The sequence below is a fragment of the Echinops telfairi genome, unplaced genomic scaffold (genome assembly GCF_000313985.2).
Source record: "Echinops telfairi isolate 266 unplaced genomic scaffold, ASM31398v2 ScPeMD7_443;HRSCAF=831, whole genome shotgun sequence".
In the NCBI taxonomy this organism is placed as follows: Eukaryota; Metazoa; Chordata; class Mammalia; order Afrosoricida; family Tenrecidae; genus Echinops; species Echinops telfairi.
Window position 1 is genome coordinate 23,504,819 of NW_022104341.1, and position 17,645 is coordinate 23,522,463.

General features: G+C 45.5%; 1 protein-coding gene across 1 annotated transcript in view; it reads right to left on the minus strand.

Moving 5' to 3' along the window:
• LOC101649888 (TLC domain-containing protein 4) overlaps positions 1–17,645 on the minus strand; it is a 107,463-nt gene that overhangs the window by 8,127 nt on the left and 81,691 nt on the right. The window contains exon 8 of the mRNA XM_004699569.2: positions 11,766–11,839. Coding sequence (XP_004699626.1) covers positions 11,766–11,839 — 74 coding nt within the window. The remainder of the gene's footprint in view (positions 1–11,765; positions 11,840–17,645) is intronic.

A 17,645-nucleotide genomic window follows, 5' to 3' on the forward strand; every position in this document is an offset into this window, starting at 1 on the left:
AAAAAAAATTTTTTTTTAAAGAAAAATAAGATATCCCCTGAAAATAAGACCTAGCGCATCTTTGGGAGCAAAAATTAATATAAGACACTGTCTTATTTTCGGGGAAACAGGATGAGTGCCACCGAGTTTGTTTCTCCAGGCTACCTGGCCTTACACACACTGGATCAACGAAGGATGTCAGAGCACAGTTGGCTTTGGATTCTAACAATGGCCCGATGCTTGCTCACTGTGACGAATGCAACAGCCTGATGTAAGGTGCGAACAATAGGAAAAATCTGGGCATGGGGCATATGGTAACCCTCTTGTACCATCTTTGCAACTCCCTTGTAAATCTAAAACTATTCTAAAATAAAAGGCTATTTTTCTTTAAGTCTGTAAACAATCGCCCAATTCTACTTTTTCTTCCTTGACTGATTTTATGTCATTTCTTTAGAGATTATATTATATAGGTAGTAAAACTAATATTCCCAAGTATCTTACTATCCCATTTTGGTGGTGAGTTAGTCATGACTGGGCTAGAAACTGTTTAAATTCAGAAACTGAAAATCAACTTTTAAAAAAGCTTAAAACATTTTCTTTCAAAAGCCTAAAATATCAAACGGGTATGATTTATAGAATGAGAGTTATGTGGCGACATATAAGGCTGTCGAGAGCAGACACAGGAAGGATAGATTACGCACGGTAAACAAGAGAGGACAGACAGATTATCGAGTCCAAACCAAGCTCACACCAACTGCCTTGAGTTGATTCTGTTTTACAGAGACTCGTAGGACAGAGGGGACTGTTCCGGGGGGTTCAAATCTGCACCTCCTTCCAGAAGCTGACCACTGCATCTTTCTTCCAAGGAGCTGCTGGTGGGTTCAAACCTCTGACCTTTAGCTTAGGAGCCGAACATTTCAACCACTGTGCCATCTGAACTCCTGGCAATTCAGGCAGCAATAGTCAAATAAATAAAATAATATCCCAAACAGGGATTTTAAAAATCACTGAAGCATTGAGGCCACATCATTTAGTCCAATCAGTATCTCCTATCCTTCTGCCTTCCCTACTCTGAGAACTTGCCCCCTTCCCCTCCAGTCCTAGTATCACTCAGAGATGTAGGCTTCCAATAAGCCACTTCCTCTCAAATGACAATAGTTCACTTAATCCAATTCCACCACAAACCTCTTCTCTTGACAGCCGAACTCTCATATCACTCCAGTAGCAGGCACCACACTTTGATTCACTCCTTTCCTCCCTCAACTCCAGTTCACTTCAGAGCACCACCACCACCCTCAGGTCACTAGGACATGCCAGCTACCCATCCACCCTGCCCATCCCCAGTCTTCCCTCAGCCCAGTTGTCCTTATAGTGGAATGGCTGAATGGGTACTCCACTCTGCAGTTACACTGCCGGAGTTCAAAGTCTAGTGCTAGCATTTATGAGATGTGTGATCTTAATACGTTCTGCTATTAACCTCTGTCTCAGTTTTCCCTCTGTAAAACAAGAATAATGGTAGCGCCTGCCATGTCCTATGATGTTAGAACTCCCTCATATTAAGAGCTCAATAAATAGTTGTTATAACCCACTAATTTTTGATATCTAAGTTATATAGCATAAGTATTTTGCTAAGAAGTCTGAACCTCAGCGTATTTCCCTAATATATTTCACATGCCTTCTATTTACTGCCACTCAAAAACAAAACAAACAAAAACAACCCTCTCGCGCCCACTGAGTCAGTTGTGACTTAAAGGATGCCTCCTTTGGTTTCATATGGAATCTTATTGTTTTTAACTTCTACCCCTTTTCCTATCTGAGTAGTGGCCTGCTCTAGTCTTTTTCAAAGGAAAGAACCAATATGGAAATTCCAATGAGAAAATCTTTACATAATTGTCTTCTATAGCTGCTTGTGCCGTGTCAGAAGGATTACTGGCTATTGGAACAGCCCTTTCCTTATGTAGTGAGTGCGCTCTTTCATTCCAAGGAGGAAAGGCTAAGATACTGGGAAGGGAGGAGGGGCTTTGACTGGGTCCCGGGTGTGCAGACACCAACCGCTCAAAACATGCGTGATTCAAACCCACAGAGGTGCCTGGAAAGACAGGCGTCGTGACAGGCTTCCTTCCCCGAGGCCACGCCCTTGGAAACGCTGGAGAGCAGGTCTCCTCTGCACACGCGGGTTGGCCAGGAGTTGGAATGGGCTTGACAATCCCAGCACAGTGAGTAGAGACAGGCAGAAAAGAAAAGATTGCAAATTGTGTTTGCTGGCCTCTCCCCTGTCACCTTTGCTCGCATGACATTCCTTCCTCTCTCTGGCCTTCTAAAGGAAACTGAACCTTTGCATGACATTTCTAGGAAGGAATTGAGCAGGAGTGTGGTAGCCACTAAAAATGGTTCTAAAACGATAAGGAATCATTTAGTCTGATTCACAGTGGGAAAGAGGACTACGTGCTGGGAGAGAAAGAAACCATCAGAAAGCGGGATGAGAAAGAAGCAACCCCAGCCCCGGGCTGGTTGGGTGAGTGGGGAGTTTGGAGTTGACAGGCAGAAGTTTGGGAGTCTGGGCGAAGCTGAGGCGCCCATGAGATATGGCGTGGAAGGGAATTTTACGAAGCGTTGCTGTCCCTAATGAGCCAGATCTTTGTTGACAGCCATGGAAGAACTGCAGTAAGCTGGACTGTTTGTCTACGCAGGCACTGTGCCGTTCACGGACCCTGCTTACATGTCTGCTACACATGCAATCTTCTCAGGCATGTCAACATTTCTATTTACTAAACATCAACCTGGGAAAGACTCTGGACCTTAGCTTTAGAAAAGTGACCCTCTATCTCCACATAATCTTGGTCCCCGGGCCCCTGCTTACTTCTGAACCACCCCTGGTATCCACACTTCCTAGTCGCCCTAGTTTCTCACCCAGACTCTTGTCACGACTGTCCTTTTATACATGGAGGATTGATTTGTCGCCCTTCTACTCATTTTAACAGGACTGCACAACCATGAAAGCTGGTCAGCCAGCCCACTTCATGCCTTTCCATCAGGAGAGTGTTTTTCTCAAGTGTAATCGCCGTGTTTTGCAGTCTGATTTCTTTACGCAATTCTTCTTTTATCACACAGCATCTTCAAGAAATGTGTACGCAAAAGGCCCTGATTTAATAATATTAGAACTCTTCATGCTTCATCAAAGGCATTTTAATTTTTCCCTTTTGGTTCTTTTTAACTGCAAGAATATGTAAGTCAGAGACAGTGACGACCACTAATGGTGTTGGGTGCTATCACCTTGATGGGTGTTAAGCCCCCAGCCACTTCATCCACCAGTGCTGTGACACCACCAGTGCCAATGTCCACCCAGGAACACAGTGGGAAAGACCCAGCACGGGGTCACACTACTAAATTGTTTGAACGTTGAACAGCCCTGGAGAGATCACATTGATCCTTGGACGATCGATTGAACCTGCTGTCGTAAACTCGTTATTCCATGCTGTTGGGAAGAGGAGAGATGATTACTGATTGATGTGTCTCATGCAAAGTGTCACATATTCTTGAAACCATTCAGGATTTTGGAAGAAATGGGTAGAGAAGGGAGACCTTACTTACATGGAGAAAGCATAGTGTTTGGACAAGAGGAACGAGCATGCTGTGGGTGATCTTGCAGTATCAAAGAATACGCTTCAGGGAGAGGGTGAATAAACACAGAGAACTTTAAGTACCAGGGTGACCGGTTTGAACTTGACCCAGACCTCAGTGAGTATGTATTATAGTGGGAAAGACATTTTGAATATAGCATTGAGCAATTCTAATTTTGGGCATGTTTAGGATAGATTGTAGCATGGACAAAGGTTGGGTTAGTAAGGTAGAAAACAGCATGAATAAATTAAAATATATAAGGGTCTAGACTAGGCTTTGGAAATTGAAAGATCGCAAAATAGAGATTTTTGAAGGAAGGAAAACACTAAATGGACATGGCATAGAACGTAAAGCTAGGGAAAAAAGGAAAAGGTTGATAGTGATTGTTACCAGGGTTCATTGTAATTATAAAAACGTGGAACAAGAAGGTTGGTCAAAATGAGCCGTTTCAAAAAACAAAACAAAACAAAAAATTAATAATTTTTTTTGAAAAATTAGCCATTTCAGAAGCAGTCAAAGTGGCTCTCGCTACCATTTAAAAAGGAACCAGTAATTCAACATGTCCTTAGGACACTGAGGCCCCTGCACACTGAGCCTCCTCGATCCGGGGACATAAATCTATGACACCAGAGGAGCAACAGCAGAACCAGGAGCCAAGTTCAAGACAGAGTTCTGCTTGGCTCTGGTCCACAGAGCAGTGAAGCTGAGTGCCGTTGCAAAAGAGGGTAACTTGTGGAGTGGAGTGGCACCAGGCACTTAATTGGGGAGCTAGGCCCAAGTGTCTTTGGGATGAGGTTTATGGTGGCGTAACATAGCCCTTGGGTGTTTATTGGCAGCACTGAAAGAGCTCCGTAATGTTGCCTGAGCAATACTCAGAGGCCAGTGTGACTGACAAGCTAAGAACTGGAGAGAGGCATGCCTGTGGGCATAGCTCAGAAGAGACGGTCCTGACCAAAGAACTGAATCCTGAACATTTCTAATCCCAAGCTGTAAACTGATCACTTCTCTAATAAGCCCCTAAAAGTATGAATATGGTTTATGATTTCTGTGTGATCATTTCAATGAAATTTAGAGCTCAGATAAAAAGGACAGATCACAACAGATTGAGGAGAGAAGTAGACTTCTAAAAATAAGAACAAACAAGCTGACTGGAGAATCAGCTGACTTCTATGAAGCCAGGCATCAAAGAAAGTTCAAAAAATATAAATGTCACTCTTCCCACTAAGAAAAAATATTTTTAAATGTAGTTTATTTTTTCACACAAAAATGATGTTAGCTTTCAATTGTGTTACTATTAAATTAATACATAAATATTTTAAGATATCTCCATTTTCAAACACAGTAACTATTAAGCACTATAACCCACAGGAAGAGAAAGTTAATTGATGTACTCAATAATTTATGAAACCCTAAAGTTCAAGAAGCTGTTTTATATTACTAGCAGTTTAATTTGGGGGAAAGGGGGGGGGTCCTTTGTCACATGTCTTGTGTTACTAGCTTATTATTTCATACTGTTAAGTCTGATTTTCTCTGACGATATACCGGAAGTTACCTGAAGGCAGGGACTGGGACACTGAGGTTCTATGGATAATAATAAAAACATACTAAGGAATATTGGTGTCACATCTGTATACGGCATTCGATTTAACACCAATTCAAAAATAGGCCTCTATAAGAGTTTAGGGCACTTGGTTAGAAAGAGATTATCACCATTAAATGAGACTTCACAAGAGAAGCCTGCTACCGAGGTTAACATCAGCACGAGAAACTGCACGGACGTCCAGGTGACTCACACCCTTGTCAGTTATATACTCCGTGCGCATCCCGTGTGCCTGCCTAAATCGGACCAGCTCTAAGATGGAGAGAGCATGAACATATTTTTGCCACAAACCGAAAGGAATACTATTAAACTACGGGAAGTTTAAAGAGGGCGTAGGCAGCTGCGCTCAGTTTGTTAGTCTCTTGAGGCTCGTGCAATTCCATTTCTCCAAGTCAAACTGCAACCCTCTTCGCCTCCAATTCCCCTGTGTTACCAAGGGCCAGAGCTTTCAGAAAAACGTACGATGTCCCCTTCTACTATAAAATTAAGGAATGTGTTAAACTATCTCTGATTGTTAATTTCAAACAAAAACAGATGTGGGCTTGATGTCAAAATTACCTTTCTCCTGCTTCAAAATCTGATCATCAGAGTCATTGTCAATAAATGGACTTAGCTAAAGTTTAAGTGACTGCCTCTAGGGAGTAATTCATCCAAAAAGCAATTTGATGGCACTGTGTGCTAGGCAGAAACTTTGGTGGCTCAGTGGTTAAGCACCTGGCTTAATAGGCTGGTGGTTTGAACTGATCAGTGGTTATGCAGAAGAAAGATTTGTGATGGGGGGGCGGGGGGAGCATGTGCCAGCACTAGTAGGTCATGCGAATTTCAAGGCAGTATGGCCCCGACATAATACCATGTAGATATCTGGAGGGTGGAGGGAGGGTGGGGTGGAAAGGGGGAACCAATTACAAGGATCTACATATAACCCCTCCCTGCGGGACAAACAAAAGAAAAGTGGGTGAAGGGAGATGTCAGACAGTGTAAGACATGACAAAATAATAACAATTTATAAATTATCAAGGGTTCATGGGGGTGGGGGAGGGAGGGGAAAAATAAGGAACTGATATCAAGGGCTCAAGTAGAAAGCAAATGTTTTGAGAATGATGAGGGCAATAAATGTACAAATGTGCTTGACCAAAAAAATTCAAAAGAACATGTAGATGTAGGAAAGAGGAAACAAGGAGAACACTGCGATGAGATAAAGGCACGCAGCACGATGCTGTAAGCATGCTACCCTATAGGCATAGACATGCTGCTTTAGATGCACACAGGAGGGACGCCTAGCCGGCCTGGGGTGTGGTGGGTGAGCGGGCTGGCGTGGCGGACGAGTAAGGAGACAGGAGGCTGGGTGAGGATCCAGGCAGCTGGGGTGAGAAACGCATTGAGGGAGAAGGAAGCACTTGAGGAAGTAAGGGAGCTTCGCCTGGAGTTCTCTGTGCCACATTGAAGGACTGAGTTCGCCCTGTAAGCAGCAGAGCCACGGGAGAGATTTTACCCAGGGGAACTGCATGTTCACTTTGGTATTTTAATAGATCCCTGCGGAATAGGGTTTGCCAAGCCCTGATCTAGGGCGGCACTGTTCAGCAGTGCATTCTGCTACGAAGAAGATGTGCTGTGGACGTCCTCTTCCATGCCATAGCCACCTGGGGCTGCAGAGCACCTGCAAGGCTGTGAGTGAGATGGAGGCTCTGACCTGTGCATCTGATTTGATTTCAACATACATAGCTTCATATTGGATGGTACTGGGTGAGAGGCTAGAGCTATAAGACCAGGGAAAGGGCGGTAAGACCAGGGCATGGACAGCAGAGATGCCTCGGAGGTGACAGAGGCAGAAAGCAGCACTCAGAAGGTATATCATAGGATGGGCTAACGACAGGTGAGGCAGGAACAGTCAAGGTGAGTGACAGCTCAAGCAGGGGTAAGCGAGCGGATGAGTGATTCGCACACTGACCAAGGCAATACTAAAGGGGATTCAGAGGGAAGCAGGCTGTATTTTATTTTAAAAACCAAAGGCCACACCTTCTGTCATCCAGTCAATTCTGACCCATCGAGACCCTGTAGCACAAAGGACACCTGCCCGAGGTTGCCCAGGGGCCACAGAAGCAGAGGGGTGCTTTCTCTTTCTCTCCTTGAAGAACGAACAGCTGTGAACTGCCAAGCTCCCTGTGAGCAGCTGAGCACGTAACCACCGTGCCATCGCAGCTCTTTGGCACCCTATTTTAGAATGTCAAATCTGGCGTGTCACCTGACATGAGAAAATCCATGACGGGCTAATCTATTCCAACTAACAGTGGCCCTGTAGGAAAGGGGAGAGCTGCCCCATGGATTTTTGAGACTAATTCTTCACGCGAATAGAAAGCTTCCTATTTCTCCTGCATAATGCAAACAGGGAGATGATGTAGCACCAAAAGGTCCAAGGTTTAAACTCACCAGCTGCTCAGTGAGAGACAGATATGAAGGTTGGGTTTCATAATGATTACAGTCTTGGAAACCTGTGGGGCCGGTCTACTTTGTGCTGTAGGGTTGCTGAGTCAAATCAACTGAATGGCAAATAACATGAATATGCTTTTACAATTTTTTTTTTAAGAAAGAAAGTAAGTGTGGTACAGGATCATTGAGTGTCTTGCCCAGGGCCATTGGAAATAGCAAAGATGAACTCTAACTTGTATTGATTTGATTCCAAAACTCATGCATAGTCCATTACACCAACATCAGCAAATAGGTAATAGCTTGAGACCTTGAGCAGGCAAGACCCAGAAAGGAGCCTGGGAGGGGGCACCCTATTTGAAAGATGACCCCTCCCACCCCCCACAAGACAAGTGATTCAGGCTAATCTCCTGGCAGGTGTACTACTAACAGATTTTCTGACATAGAGACTAAAGTTATTTACAGCAGGAGGGTCTCCATCTATGGCATGCTTCTACTAGAAAACACCCAGGATTGCTTAAGTTAAACAAACCTGGAATATACAAAGCAGAACTACCGTATATACTTGTGTATAACCAAGTTTTACAGCACATTTTTAATGCAGTTTTTGTGGTAAAACAAGGTGCCCGGGTGATATTCGGGTCAGCTTATACTCAAGTATATACGGTATATAACTATCTGAGTATGAAATGGAGATGCTTTAAAACCAAAATCCCTCCTTCTATGTCAGAGATGTGAACTGAACACCTAGGCAATCCATCAAGTTCCAGAAGGCGCCCAGCTCCAAAAGGGACCCAAGGAGCCATGAGGATGATGCTGAGGCTCTTTGCCTGGGCTCCACGATTACCTGTGTCTTTTAAAACATTAGTAATGCTGAGCAGGCTAACTCCCGCAAGTTTAATGGACACGCCCAGTCCTCCACGTTCTCCCTGCACGGAAGCATGAAAGGCTCCCCCTATAAACCCTTCTCTCACTGCCTGTGAGTCGATTCTGACTCTCAGTGACCCTGTAGGACAGGGTAGAACTGCCCTGTGTGTTTCTGAGACTCTAAATCTTTATAGAAGTAGAAAGCTTCATTTTTAACCAGCAGAGCAACTGGTGGGTTTGAATTACTCACCTTGAGGTTAGCAACCCAATCTGTATTCAACCACGCCACCAGGGCTCCCCACGCCGGACAGTGTAATATAAGATACAATAATAATTTATAAATTATCAAGGGTGCATGGGGGAGAGGGGGGGAGGAAGGGAAGGGGAGGAGAAAAAAAGAAAATGAGCTGATTCCGGGGAACCCAAGAGGAAAGCGAATTTTGGGAATAATGAGGGCAACAAATGTATAGATGTGCTTTACACAATTGATCTATGTATTGTGATGAATTGTACGAGCCCCAATAAATTGATTTAAAAAAAAAAAAGAAAAGTATTGTGCCCCCCACAAAATACGTGCTGGAATCCTAATCCTGGTATGATCTCATTTGTGAATTGTTGTCTCTGTTATGTTAATGGGGTCACATCAGCGTAAAGTGTGTCCTAAACCTAATCATCTCTCTGTTATAACAAGAGTGTGTGAGGCCATGGGGAAGGCAAATGCCATTGGAGGAGCACCAAGAACCAAGGAAGGTCCAGGGCCACCGGGAATGAAGGATGGAGCCCGCTTAGACCCTGGTTTTAGACTCTGGGCCTCTGAAACTGTGAGAACACAAAGGTCTGTTGTTCGCATCCCCTACAGAGGGTCTTCCTGTCACCGCTGCACTCACGAAGACACCTTGGCTTGGGGTTTGGAGCTGAACGCAGCAGGACAAGTGCATTTTTCAAGACGGAAGGGAAATGGAGGCTACGAATCCAGAAGGAAAGTAAGAGCAAGCCATGGTGCCTGGGAGAGTAAGATGATCAACCCCACTCAAAGTAAAACAGGACACACGGGGGGGGGGGGGGGGGTGCACATCACAGAAAACGTCAACAGTCAGAGGTCTAAGTAGAATCTAGTCTGTGTGTTTGTAAACAACAATAACGTGTTGACGGTAGAACAAGGTGAACGCTATTCTGACAGCATTGTGACAAACACACAGCATGAAGCCAATCTGGAGTTAGGGAAGGGAGTCAAAGGTCCTGCAGTGACCAAACCAGGGAGATGCTGAGCCCTGAAGTAGGGCCACAGCCCACCGCCACAGCCCACCATCAGTAGATAGGGAGAGAAAGAAACCAACCGCTACAGTTAAACAGCGCAGGAGGAAAGGAGGGGAAAGCAGCAGATGTGATTGAAACAACAAGATCAGGGCAATAAAGATGAACAATAAACCCATTGTCCAAAAACTGAGCAGCTTCCTCCCGCCCCGAGGCAGAGTTTCATCTCCTCCCTTGGGAGAAGGCCAGACTTCATGACTTGCTTTCCAATGTGATATGGAAAGGGGGGACCCTGGCTGAGGAGAAGCCTGGGGTATGGGTTAACAGCAGCAGAGATGCCGGGGGAGGGGCGGGAGGGGGCTGTCCCTTGACAGGACAGGGCAAGGAAGTACTTATCCTTCCTGCTATGCTTCCCAAGAACCCCAAACCTCCATCGAAATCAGCCACCACCACCCCCCCCGCCCTCCCAGAAAATTAGGGGATATGCTGCACGGGGTCTGGCCAGTACCCCTAAATGCTGACAAGGGCAAGGAAAATACGGAAAGACTAAGAAAACATCTCAACTGAGAGGAGACCGTAAAGACACCAACTAAATGGAATGTGGCATCTGGATTAGAAGCTGGGACCGAAAGAGGAAGGACACTGGTGAAAAAGGGATGGGGTCCAGTCACGTCTGGGATTTCGTGAATAGTAACGTATTCATGCTGGTTGGTTTGGACAAGTCTACCGCCATCATGTAAGATGTTAGAAATACAAGGAAGCACCTAAAAGTTTGTGGGGAAAATTGGTCCTCCTACAACTTATTGAAGATCTCCTTCAACATTTTGCATAGACGACAAGAGTCAAAAAAACCTACTAAGTAACTATTTCAGGGCATTGGGGAAAAACACCTGGTGGTAACAAACGCTGAGGTGCGAGGGAGGCTGGCTGTTCATGGATATGATTCTGTGTCAACGCAGCTGGGCCAGGATGCTCAGCGGTTTGGCAGTTGTTTAATGACGTGATTTGGCAGTTATGCAATGACATGGTACTCCATTTTTCAATCTGATATTGTCACCCTCCAGATCCGACAAAGGAGAGCTGCCACATAGGATTCCCAAGCGCGTCATTCTTCTGGACGCAGGCTGCCACACCTTTCTCCCAGATGGAAGTTTTAAGTGAGTGCTTTAACCACTGTGGCACCAGTGTTCGTTAGGAGAACTCAGAAAGGAGCACAATTTGCCTACAGATCTAAAATAAAGAGTCTATCTTTAAAAAGCGAGGCGCCAGGAGTACGTTGATATCGCAAACTTGGGTTAGGAGGAAGTTGGTTGTAGACATGTGAATGACCCCCAAATGAATGGAAGTCGGTTAAAAGTCCTTTTTCTTTGAAGAACCTCACTGAATCCCAAGATTCAGGAGACACAGTTCATGCGGCAGCTGAAATTATGGGATTGTGCAAATGGCCCAGAAGGGTAGTAAGGCACTGCCATGCTGCAGAAAAGCTGCCCCACACTTGCCACGCCTCGTGTTTACTCTTTTGTACAACTGCATAGTAATTTGTATTGTGTGTGTTTACTTTTTTATTGAATAACTCTTAAGGCCACGAAAAAAGGCTTTCCCCCAAATAAAAATCAACTACACCACCTTAAAATAATGAACATCATGGGGGACCTGATTACAAGGATCTACATATAACCTCCTCCCTGGGGGACGGACAACAGAAAAGTGGGTGAAGGGAGACGGACAGTGTAAGACATGATACAATAATAATAATTCATAAATTATCAAGAGTTCATGAGGGAGGGGTGAGTGGGGAGGGAAGGGGAAAAATGAGGAGCTGATCTTAAGGGCTCAAGTAGAAAGCAAATATTTTGAGAACGATGATAGCAACAAATGTACAAATGTGCATGACACAATGGATGGATGGATGGATGGATGGATGGATGGATGGATGGATGGATGGATGGTGATAAGAATTGTACGAGCCCCCAATAAAATGATTTTAAAAATAAATCAATAATGAACATCAGTCACCTACCGCTGGTTCACAAACGGGCTGGAGAGCTCGGCCAACAGGCGAACATTCCCAATGCACCCGAGGCTTCCATAGGTCTGTAGAAGAGACAGAGTGCACGTATCAGAGATCACATTCCTACTCCGGACTCAAGACGGAGGGAGTTCCCAGTGTGTCTCAGGGCCAAAGGACACTCCCAACATCAAAAGAAACAAGGGAATGCTCTACCTTCTACAGTCCAAAGGATTTTAGATGTTCTTTTTGAGGATTTACGCATATCCTTGGAATTCTACAGTACTTTTCAAAAACTGGCAGACTGCACATAATTAAACCAACAGGTTTCAAATAGTGGTCTCAAGTTGAACAAAAGGATGTGAATAACCATTAGTAAAAGCATTATTCTAATTACTGTGGAAAAATGATGATGGAGTGTGGATTTCAGAAGGGATTCTACGGCAATGAAACACCTAAGAGAAGGTAATTTTTATAGCCACTATTCAATAGAAATCTCCGAAGTGTATTTAATGGCACCCTAAATACCAATATATAAGCCTATGAGTCAGTGCATGTCTAACAAAGCAACACATTCAAATACCATATTTGACATGAAAAAAATGTATGTCAATCAGATGTTCCTAAAACTTAAACACCTACCTTTGGGACCTGTCTGAATTTAGAAGCATTACACCTAGTACCCAAACCCTACTGCCATCAGGTGGATCCCACTCGACAACCCTGTACGGCCGGGGCTTCTGAGGCTGGAAGTGTTTATGGAAGCAGAGCGGGTCATCTTTCTCCCAGGGGACTGCTGAAAGATTCAAAGTGCTCACCTTACAGTTACCAGCTCCCCAACATACCCCACTACGAAAACGGCGCTCTGTAACACCTAGTACAGTTCATCAGCTTAATGATAGGGAAACAATAAGGGAGGAAACAACCTCTCCATACACGTTTCAACAATTTTATTTAGCATACTTAAAAACTGCTACTAGACAACTGAAGCCACTCCCGCACTCCCCATTAAATTGGAATCAGGCGTGCACACCACAGGAAATGCTCTACCTCCACAACAGAACGCATGCCTGGTGTCTGGCGTCTCAGCAGGACTTGCCTGGGTTGTGGGATTTTCAGCACTACAACAGGGACCCCCACATTGCCACTGAGTAAAATCTGACTCACCAGGCCCTTGACAGGGAGGGTTTTAAAAGCTGAAAATCTTTACGCATCTTTTGCCCTCAGAGGGATTGCTAGGTGACAATGACTGACTTGGAAGTCGGCAGTCCAATGCCTAACCCAAAGTGCCACAAGGCTCCGAAAATAGGGACAGTTCCAGGCAAATTGAGGTGGTTGGTCACCTATTTTGATCTCTGAAACTGTTTATACCTACTTTGTTCAAAGCATTAGGTCAATGGTGTGTGTGCAACAGAACCGCATGGGGAGGATTTTTAAATGTCTGGCTCGACTCCGATTCGGACTCATTTTGCCTGGGGAGAGCCTGGTTCACTGGCAGGTATTTTTAAAAGCTCTCCAAGTGATTTCAAGGTGCAAGCAGGGTTGGGACACACTGTCACACAAGAGCAGGAAGGCTCAGCTGCAGTTACAGCCGAGAGGGAGGGAGCAAGACGTATGTAGTCATTTCATTGCCATGCCTCGGTACCTGCTCTTATACTCCCTGTCTAGGTAAACTGTATGCATGTCCGCATGTACATTATGTGTGTATACACACGTGCTCTAAATCCCATGCAAACAAAGCTGCTAGGAAAAGAGTCCATTATCCAACTGGATTGGGTGGCACATGCAAGAAGCTGACAGTGGGTAGCTGTTTTCACTGTTTATGGGAGGTAAACAGTCCACACAGAAGCAAGGCTGGGGTGAATCAGTCCCATCCACACCAACAAGCACCCCACTTAGCCTCACAGGGGAGAACCCCATTTATGCCTTCATACTTACTAGATTATCTCTACAAACTCTTTTTTTTTTAATCAATAATTAAGGGGCAAAAAACAGAAATTAAGACACTGGTCCTTCCATTCTCTGACTTACTACAGCATTACCGATTCATAAAGTGCTATATATTGTGTGTAATTTTTAAATATTCTCCTCTATTAAATCCTAGCTCACTGGGTGAAAACATCGGTGTACTACACTCCTCCCCCTGATACCGATCCTCTTAGTTCACACCTCTGAACCACACTCAGCGCAGCTTCAGCGCTTCAGCCTTCGCCCGTGGCGTCCCTGTGCAGTGAAATGATAGCAAGCTCCGCTGTGGACCAAAGGTTGGAAGTTACCTCAGAAGTTCTGCCAATCGACTGCCCAAAAAGTCAGCCATGGAAAACCCTAGCAAGCCCGGCCCTCTTCTGTCACACACGGGATCCTTGTGAGGAGGAACAGACCCAACAGGAACTGGTTGTTAGTCTGTGTCTGCGTTTTCTGGCCTTGCACATCAGTGACTCTCAATCTCTTGGGAGTTACTAGCTCAATGAAAAGTCCACTACGCCGCCCAGGCTCCCTACCTCAATCATCTGAATCCACTACCCCCTAACAGCCCTCACATAATTCTAGAGGCATGGCCAGCCATTAGATAAGCAGCAGGTTGCGTTTAATTCCTTCTTATTACTTTACCTCTTCCTTTCCCAAACAACTATCTAAAAAACCCATCTGTTTCCCACTGAGCTTCTGGTGGCTTCAAACAGCTAGACCTTGCACGCAGGACCGCTCTGCCACCAGGGATCTCCTGGGATAACTACTGAAATACAGTGTTTACATGAGTAACACTGTCAGTGTGTCAGTTCTGACTCAACGTGATCCTTTAGGGCAGTGGCTCTCAGCCTTCCTGGTGCCGTGACCCTTTCATACAGTTGCTCATGTTGTGGTGACCGCCAACCATAACATTATTTTCGTTGCTACTTCAGTACTGTCATTTTGCTAGTGTTATGAATCATAATGTAAATATCTGATATGTAGGATGAATTTTCATTGTTACAAATTGAACATAAAGGATAGTGATTCATCACAAAAACAGTATGTACTTATATATTATGAGATATTTAGTTCTAATTAAAAATAAATGAAATTTTGTCTTGAAGCGTGGTGTAGCATGGGTAACGGTCTTCACGCAGGGTACTCGCATGTGGGCGTGTCTGCATGTGGGTGGACCCACCTTGAGATGGATAGAGGAAATATTTGTTTTCCAATGGTGTTAGGGCACCCCTGTGAAAGGGTCGTTGGACCCCCAAAGGGGTAGCAACCCACAGGTTGAGAACCGCTGCCCCTGGTTTCCAAGACTGCGACTCTCTCTTCACAGGAGTGGAAAGCTTCCTCTTTCTCCCCGAGTGGCTGGGGGTTTTGAACAGCCGGCCTTATGGCTAGCAGCCCGATGCATCAGCACTGTCCCACAGGGCTCCTCAAGTACACCCACTGAAGTACACATTCAAGGGAAAAACGGGGGAAACTCACTGTCATGAAGTCAATTCTGACTCAGCGTAACCCTGCAAGATAGGGTAGGCATGAAAGAAAAGAGGGCAGAAATGCCCGTGGGCTTCCATGACTGGAACTCTTTACGGAATAGAACGCCTCTTCTTTCTCCCATGGAATGGCTGGTGGTTTCAAACTTGACCTTGAGGTTACCAACCCAACCCATAACCACTACACCATTAGGACGCCCACAAGAGACGTACTGTTAAAAAGATTGCTCTACTAGTCATTTCCGGCTTTATTGCCAGCCAATGGAAATCAGTCTCCCAAGTGACTTCTCAACAAGGTGTTGTCCTCGCTTTTGCGGTCTTCCTCTAAGGAGCTTTGTCTTCAGGAAAATCCCCACTTGCCCCGCCTCCAACCAGGGCAAACCAGGCCGGATTGGTCTGAGCTCTTCCAGAGTTTACAAGAAAATTCCTTCCTATCCAGGGATTATGAAAATCCAGATTTTTTTTAACCTAGGAAAGATACAGCTGTGAGTGGCGAGGGCCAGGGGGTTAGAAGGTGGACGGGAACGGGAAGTCCAATTATTAAGCACCTACACGTGTACTGCCAACAAGAACTTGAATGGTACTCTTTGGCATCACTGTTGCTGCCCTGTGCCTTGGGAGGCAACTCTGACTCTGTGTCAGAGAATGGCACTGCCCCATGGGTTTTCCAGGCTGTGATCTTAGGAAAGGAGAGCTTCAGGTCCCTTCCCCCACAGAGCTGCTGAGCAGCTTACAATCATCAACCTATCTATTAGAAGCAGTAGCTTGAGCACTTAACTATTGCACCACCATGGAATATTGGTAGAAGACAAGCTCTGAGCATCCCAAATTAAAACCCTGTCAAGCCCTATAAAAGCCCGTCCTGCCCTGTAAAAAGAGGACTCTGTTCTACAGTAACAATACAAAGACCCAGTTTAGAGGCTGCCTACCCACTGTCATATTGAGGCCACCATAAGTCACAGCAAGCCTACTGTGGACGAGTTGAGGCCCTTGAGTTTCCAAGGAGAGAGAGGAGATACAGAGCCCTCAGGCGGAGGGAGGTAGAGGCAAGGTGTCCAGAAGCTTTGGGAGTGGCAGGATATCTGGAAGGGTGATCTCAGCCTGGGACAATCTAATCTTAAACCTACAGGCATGAGATCCCCAGGCTGATTCTAAACCCCAAGGTCATCAGCAGGCCAAAGACTCTTTGCTCACCTTTGCATGCTTACTTCCCTTGTGCAAGCCCAGGTAAGCCAGCCCCGACCATGGGAGAGCAGGACCCAGTTCATGATTGGACCCAGACCTCAGATTGGTCTGTTCAGAACCTAAGGATGAAGACCAAGTACCTCACACCTGATAAAAACGCCTGGACACAGTTCATTCAGCAGCAACTCAATGGAGTCCCCACCTGCGTCACCAGGTACTTTTTTTCCCCTTTCCAAATAAGCTCTGTTCTCTACTGGCCCTTTTGTGGTCTGTACTTTCCACTCTACAGTTCTCAAGACCGAGAGCCCCAACACCCCAGAGCAATTGCAACGCTAGTCAGGGCATTTCAGAGCTACGGTATTCGAGTACACATAGGGGCTCTGAGTACTCAAGAGGCATACTGGTAGTTTAGTGGTTGTCCTGGTGACCCAGAAGTCAAGTGCTCGGCTACAAACCAAAAGGTCAAAGCCATCACTCACCCAGCAGGAAAAAGATGTGGCAACCTAAAGGGGTATCACCGAGGAAACCCTCTGGAGGCTGCCACTCCCCTCGGAGTCAGAATCACCTCTAAGGCAACTGGTTGGTTTGGGTGGAAGGTCATGTTCCATCTCTTGACAGTGCACCTCATGAGCAGCCAGCAATCATCCACCCGTGGAGCCCTGCATGTTGCTAGGACACGAAACATGGTTCAACAGAACTTCCAGACAAAGAAGAAAAACTTGGAAATTTGATCTCAAACATTGGCCAATGAAAACCCTGTGGGGACCACGGCGGTCCCACCTACAACCACGCATGGGCCTGATGCAGAATTGAGCCATTGATCCTACTGTGGATGAGGTTGCACACGTGGGTGGCGGGGGAGGGTGGCAAACAAACCACAGACACATTTGTTCCCCAGGTTTCTTGTTGACAAGTAAGTGTTCTTCTCCCTCTCCTCCAAGGAAGTGAATGTGTTGGCAGGCCAGGTGCCTGCATGCCTTCCTTTTCAGTGTTATTTAAAAGCATCATAATGCAGTTTATTCTTCTTTGCCTGTTGTCTAGCGTTTGGTATTGGACTTAAAATCAATTAACTTCAACAAACCACAGAATTTCAGAGCCAGTCAGGGAGCGATGTAGCAACGATGAAAAATACATCTAGTTCCTAAATGCTTCCTCCCCGCCCCCATATCATGATCCGAATTCTACCTTGCAAATCTGGCTAGACCAGAGGATGTACACTGGTACAGATAGGAACTGGAAACACAGGGAATCCAGG